Genomic DNA, 7,108 nt, shown 5'->3' on the forward strand with positions numbered 1-7,108 from the left:
TATCTATACAATGTGTACATAAATTGATTTTATTTATATCACAAAATTATTTTTTTAAAAGAACTTAATAAAAAATGCTCGTGCAAAAATGTACCCGAGAATATCTTTCTATTGAAAAATTCATTCTCGGTGCCATATATGTATAATCGAAAGACTTTTGGTTATGATACAATTTCGGAAATAAAGCTTCTCATACGATAGTAGTTCTAACCACTCAGTCTAAATACAAAAGAAACGTTACCTTTATTGATATATTTATCAATTTACCACTCACTAAAAGTAAGTAGAACATTAAATTGTAACAATGGATGTTCTTCAAGAGCTATGTTTTTCTGAGCTACACCATGAAAAAGATTCTGATAAGTTTCAGATGGCTTCTCGACTTTGTTATAATGACAACATAAAAAATAACATGTTAACCCATCCAATTTTGTGAATATTTTGTTTCATTTGAGCATAGTTTTCCATGACATGCTTCCCATACAACGTTATGATCATCATTGAAAGAAATATTAATGTTAACATAAATATTTTAAAATTGATAAAAGTTAGAAACATTAATAGGCATGGGGGTGGTATGTCGAAAGTGTTCGCAGTCTTTTCTTACATTTTAATAGTTGAGGGAAAAATAGTCAGTTTGCCAAATCTCGAACCTTTTGATTATTTTAAAAAATGCGCTTAAAAATAAATTTGAAACCCGAATCATGTTTAAAATTCTAACTTTAATACTTTTGACATTTCAAAGTCAACACTTTAAACCCATAACAAATTTGACGATAAATCTATTTTGCATTTTCAAACTTTTAAAAATACTCAAAATTTATATTTTTGACCCGTAACAAATTTTGACCTAAATGTAGTTAACTTGTACCAAATAATTTATTTACCAACTTTTGACCCATAATATCAAATTTAAGTTCCATAAAAAACCTAAAACAATTTTCATTTGAGAAACATGATTTGTTGTTGATTTTTGAAATTCACCAAGTATTTTGAAATAAGTAGTAAAATAATATGTTAATATTTATATATATAAATATATATATATATATATATATATTATATAAATATAGCGTAAAAGGAAAGTGAATAATTATTATTTATTACATATATTAGGGTAAATTAGTTTTGGATGGAAAAAATTGTGAGAATTAACCAAAACATGATAAGTGTCCATATTTATTTTACTTTATTAGAATAGGTAGATAAATCAATAATTATCCACTTTCCTTTTACACTATATTTATATAATATCTATATACATTTATAAATATAAATATTAACATATTATTTTACTACATTTTTCAAAATACTTGGTGAATTCTAAAAATCAACAACAAATCATGTTTCTCAAATGAAAATTGTTTCGGGTTTTTTGTGAAAGATAAGTTTGATTTTATGGGTCAAAAGTTGGTAAATAGATTGTTTGGTACAAGTTAACTACATTTACGTCAAAATTTGTTACGGGTTAAAAATGAAAATTTTGAGTATTTTTAAAAGTTTGAGAATGTAAAATAGATTTATCGTCAAATTTGTTATGGGTTCAAAGTGTTGACTTTGAAATGTCAAAAATATGAAAGTTAGAATTTTAAACATGATTCGGGTTTCAAGTTGTTTTTTAAGGGCATTTTTTGAAATTATAATCAAAGGTTCAAGATTTGGCAAATTGATTATTTTTCCCTCAACTATTAAAATTTAAGAAAAGATTGCGAACACTTTCGACATGCCACCCCCATACCTATCAATGCTTCTAACTTTTATCAAATTTGAAATATTTATTTCAACATTAATTTTTCCTTCAATGATGATCAGAACGTTGTACGGGAAGCATGTCATGCAAAACTATGATAAAATGAAACAAAATATTCACAAAATTGATTGGGTTAACATGTTATTTTTTATGTTGTCATTATGACAAAGTCGAGAAGCCCTCTGAAGCTTATCAAAATTTTTTTTATGGTGTAGCTCAGAAAAACATAGTTCTTGAAGAACATCCATTGTTATAATTTAATATCCTATTTTCCTTTGATGTGTGGTAAATTGATAAATATATCAATAAAGATAACGTCTCTTTTGTATTTAGGCTGAGTGGTTAGAACTACTATCGTATGAGAAGTCTTATTTTCGAAATTGGTTCATAACCAAAATTTCTTTCAATTATACATATGACACCGAGAATGAATTTTTCAATAGAAAGAAGCATTCTCGGATACGATTTTGCACGGACATTTTTTTATTAAGTTCATTTAAAAAAATCATTTTGTGATATAAATAAAATCAATTTATGTACACATTGTATAGATAAAAACATAGATGTAATACATTTTTTTCATATACACTAAGTAATTATTTGTTTTACTTATAATTTGAATTATCTCGTATGTAACACAGACTCTAAAACTAGTATCTTATATTTACCTATTTGTATTCCATATTTTTGGGGACGGGTTCAAATATATAAAATCGTAGAAAGAGTATCAAACGGACTGTGATTAAAATCAAACTAGCGGTATTGGAGCAATCTCGTAGAACTCTACGATATTTGATTTTTTTGTTTTCGATTTCTAGCTTGTAGATTTTAGAATTTTTGTTGGCCAGGGATGTGATTTCAAATCATATTAATTTAATATTCAAATAAGAAACTTTACACTTAAAGTTGGCCCAACATATATAAAGTCGACCTTCACTTATGAACTTACTAAAAAACACGTGCTTTTACATGTTAGATAAAAATACTGTCGTCTTAACAATAAATAAGAAAAGAACTGACGGTAAATGAGATGTACATTTGAGAAAACTTTGGTCAATACCATTACTTTTTGTATGGGTTGAATTAGAACATTTCAACACATATTATTTTTTAACATGTTAAATTGAATCTTGATGGTTGACCTATAAAAAATACCCTTTTGTCAACTAAAAATAAGATTTTTATTATATACAAGCACCATATTTCAATGACATTTATGTTCTTTAAATAATTTAATCAAGATGTACTATATAATAAAAACACACTTAGCACCTTAAACTTGTTGTCTTGTTTCCTATGTAATATTTTTTTTTCTTTTTTTTTTTTTTTTTTTGCATTCTTATGTTACACATGTGACTACACATGTGCAAATCAGTTTAGAAACTCAAACTGGTTCAGGTTATAAACCGATTCGAGCTGGTCAACATTTAGTCAAAACTAGTTTGGACCAAACCGAATCGGGTTGAGAACCGGGCTATAGACAAGATCGTTCAGCCCTATCTGGACAGGTTCGGATCAGGTTTGAACTAGTTTGGGATTTAAAAAATGGTTTTTGGGCATGTGATTCCAAATCGGTGATTTAAAAGAAACGGTTTTGGGGCACGTGATTTCAAATCGGGTCGGGTCCAAACAGGTTTCAAGGAATGGGATTACAAACCGGTATATGAATTGGCGGGTTGGTTTGGGTCCGACCCGGTTTGGACCAAATTGGCTTTCTATGTGAGATGGGCCGGGTTACAAACTGGGTCGGCGGGCCAAAACCGGTTTTCTTTTTTTTAAACAAATCTATACATGTGACATGACTAATTATGATACATGAGAAGTAAGCCAAAAAGCAATCCAAATATTCATCAAGAGTTGTAACTTGTAACTTATATAACCCAAATCCTTTAATCACTATGAAAGAAAGTAACTTATCACTTGTGTGTCTCATGCCACAAGCACTTGACAATGCACAATGTGACTCTTTTGACCCGATAAACTCGACCATAAGTTCGTAAACAACGTCTTAATATGACCTTTCCCCGCGATATTCTCCCAAACATTCGGGTTACTCTCGATATCTGGATCCTGGCTCGACACATCAACAAGACTAATACTCATATTATTCCGAACGATACACAACTTCCCGTTAAGATTAACAAGAGCCGCAGCCTCTAGTGCGGGAGACCGCCCGAGATGAACCTTACTATTGATAAACCGTTTCCACGAACTCGAACCTTCTTCGTAAACCCTAATTTTACACCCGTCCCGACAATCTAAAGCGTAAAGGTTTCCGTTTATGGAAACGCTCGGGGCCCGCCAACCGGAAATCATACCGTCGGTTACAGACTCCCACGTGTTCGTTTCCGGTGTGTACGCTTCGCTCGAAACCTCTCGGTGGTCCCCGACCCCTTTTAGAAACCACTTCCCGTCATGCACGACTCCGATAAACGGGACCATCGCGGTATTCATATCCGTTATGAAACTCCACCGGCGACGATTCGGGTCGTAAACTTCACCGCAGCGTAAAGCCCGGTGGGCCCCTTCGCACGCGCCGCCCGCCACATAAAGACAGTTATTAATCACACAAGATCCGAAAAGATGTCGTTTATAATGCATATCGGGTGCTTTATGCCATCGATTTGTTCGTGCGTTAAAGAACACGGTTCGACTCATGGAGCCTCTAACCGGATCTTTACCGCCGAACAAATAAAGATTACACCCGCTTAAAACGGCACACCCGAATCCCTCTGCGTCACTGTACTCAACCGGGATCGGTGGCAACGGTCGCCATATTTGGTAAACCGGGTCAAACGCGTGCCACGAGATTCTCCCGTCACGGTCTTGTTTAAACACGTAAACCCATTCTTCGGCCATTCCGAGGGTTCTTCTAAGCGAATAAAAGTAATTATTCGATAAAAGGTGGGACCATCGTTTCGAAACGAGCCGGAGTTTGTTGTGGTCGGCCCGTGGTACACGGGTTAGACAAATGAGTGCCAGGTCATCAGGTAGCCCGGGAATGAGAGGTGGTTGGGCTCGCTTTCGTCCTTGACGCCTGTTTTTGGACTTGTGTGCGTGCGGGTTGATGTCGGGTTGGATGCATATTTTTGACCCGGGGACGAATTTTCGGGCTCCTGCCACTGTTTTTAAACCCGCGTCGACTTTGCAGTAGCATGATACCGAATCAACCTGCAATCATTTATTCGAGTTAGAATGCAAAAATCACATTCATTTGTAACAATCACTTTTAATAATGTTCCATTTTTAAAGATTCTGATCAGTGATCATATAAAAAATAAATATAAAGCAAGTTTTCAGATACTATGCCCTTAATTAACAAAATCCTAAATCAAATATCCTAAAACTTCATAAAAGGCCTAGGATCTTCATACACACCAGTTTCGTCTATACAGCTCGTATAGGCATACGGGCCGTATAGGAACTGAGTTGTTGAAGATCTATACGGCTCGTATAGAGCTATACGCACCATATAGGCTGAAAAAGCTGTTTTTTTTGTGTCCCATCCGTACACTTGTTAGTCATGTGTGGCCTATACGGCCCAGATAGCCCTATACGAGCCGTATAGGCCTGTACAGTCATCATGGGGGTGGTGTATGAGGATCACGTACGTTGCCGTATAGGCCTGTACAGTCACCATAAGGGTGGTGTATGAGGATCACATCCCATCTCTAATTTCTAAATACTTAAAATCAAACAAAACCCACAAATCTTAACACATTTACACCAAAAATTGTTACAAAAAACTGATAATTTCATCAAAATTTCATATGGGTATAAACTTAAAAGGAAACAAAACCCACAAACAAAAACACATTTTACACCCAAAATTGTTACAAAAAACTATTAATTTCATCAAAATTTCATATGGGTATCTCTAAATACTCAAAAAGACACAAAACCCAGAAATCTTAACTCATTTTTACACCCAAAATTGTCACAAAAAACTGTTAATTTCTTCATAATTTCATCTGGGTAGTTCTAAATACTCAAAAAGAAACAAAACCCACAAATCTTAACACATTTTTACACCCAAAATTGTCACAAAAAACTGCAAATTTCTTCATAATTTCATATGCGTATCTTTAAATACTCAAAAAGAAACAAAACCCACAAATCTTAACACATTTTGAACCAAAAATTGTTACAAAAACTGCAAATTTCTGCATATATTCATCTGGGTATCTCTAAATTGTTACAAAAACAGTTAATTTCTGCATAATTTCATATGGGTATTCTTCAAATAACCAAATAAAAAGTCAAACAAGACATGGGTTCTCACCAATGGAGCTCTAACTCTAACCCCTCTTTGTTGCACATTAGGAGACCTTTGATGCTCAGCCATCAAAGAAACAAAAGACAACCTTTGGCTTCAGATCAAGACAAGATTGAATATTGATTGACCAAAATTGGATCCAAGAAACATAAAAAGATGACCTTTTTATATATTATTACATGAGATGGAAAGATGTTTTTGTGTGTGTGGAAGTGAGAGCTTAATTTGCAGCAGTTTCTAAAATGGGAGGGTGTTGTTTGGTGTGAAATGAAAAGAGTTTTAATATTAATATGATGATGATGATGATGATGATGATGATGATGATGATGATGATGATGATGATGATGATGATTATGATGATGATTAACAGGAGTCAGGAGGTTTACATCTGGAGCCGTGTTGATTTTGCTGTCATCCAACATAAGATTTAGAACTCAAAACATATGATGAAACTAGTCATATATAGAGGTGTAAACATGGGGGTTTTCAAATGTCAGGTTTCGGATATAGAATCGGGTTTGGGTATAGCTGGATATTGGAAAATCAAGTGTTGGTAATATCTGATTCGGGTTCGGTTATTATCTCTAAAAATCATCTCCTATGCATCAGTTTTAGGTCGGGTATAGAACCGGGTATTTTAAAACCAGGTATTTGAATACACTATATTTGCGTATTGGAAAAAACTCGATTTTTGGGTTTTTTCGGACTTTTTTTTTGTATAGGTTGAATTTTTTAATATGCTGCACTTTTTAGGGGTATTTTCGGGTAATTTAGGGTATAGATAAGGTATTTGAAAAACCCGGTTTCGGGTATTGGAAAAACCCAATTATGGTTTTCGGGTATAAATTGTGTCCGGTTCTGGGTACGAGTTTTGGTACTGAAATGCATACCATGTCTGTACCCTACGGGTAGGGCCGGGTATAGACTCGGGTATTAAAAACCTGGTTTCGGATTTCTTTCTTTTTTTTGTTCGGCCGTGTTCGGTTTTTTTCCACCTTTGGTCATATATGATTTTGGTACTATTAACACAGTAATAGGACTAATTAATGTTTTAACAACTATGTTTGGGTATTTATTGTGAA

General features: G+C 33.7%; 1 protein-coding gene across 1 annotated transcript; it reads right to left on the reverse strand.

Annotated features, from left to right (window-relative positions):
* Positions 1-3,679: 3,679 nt before the first annotated feature.
* On the reverse strand, positions 3,680-6,189 carry LOC143546572 (F-box/kelch-repeat protein At1g55270-like). The gene is made up of 2 exons (XM_077038218.1): positions 6,033-6,189; positions 3,680-4,921 (listed from the first exon to the last, which is right to left on the reverse strand). Exons 1-2 carry the CDS (start codon positions 6,093-6,095, stop codon positions 3,680-3,682), a joined length of 1,305 nt encoding a protein of 434 aa, XP_076894333.1. The 5' UTR covers positions 6,096-6,189.
* Between the last annotated feature and the right edge of the window lie 919 nt (positions 6,190-7,108).

This window comes from Bidens hawaiensis, unplaced genomic scaffold, assembly GCF_021521415.1.
Source record: "Bidens hawaiensis isolate Kalapana, Puna unplaced genomic scaffold, B.hawaiensis_p1.1 tig00014404_1, whole genome shotgun sequence".
In the NCBI taxonomy this organism is placed as follows: Eukaryota; Viridiplantae; Streptophyta; class Magnoliopsida; order Asterales; family Asteraceae; genus Bidens; species Bidens hawaiensis.

Coding starts and splice junctions, on each gene's coding strand:
- LOC143546572 (XM_077038218.1), bottom strand. CDS start 6,095: ATGGCTGAGCATCAAAGGTCTCCTAATGTGCAACAAAGAGGGGTTAGA. Junction 4,922..6,032: donor TTAGAGTTAGAGCTCCATTG/GTGAGAACCCAT, acceptor AAATGATTGCAG/GTTGATTCGGTATCATGCTA.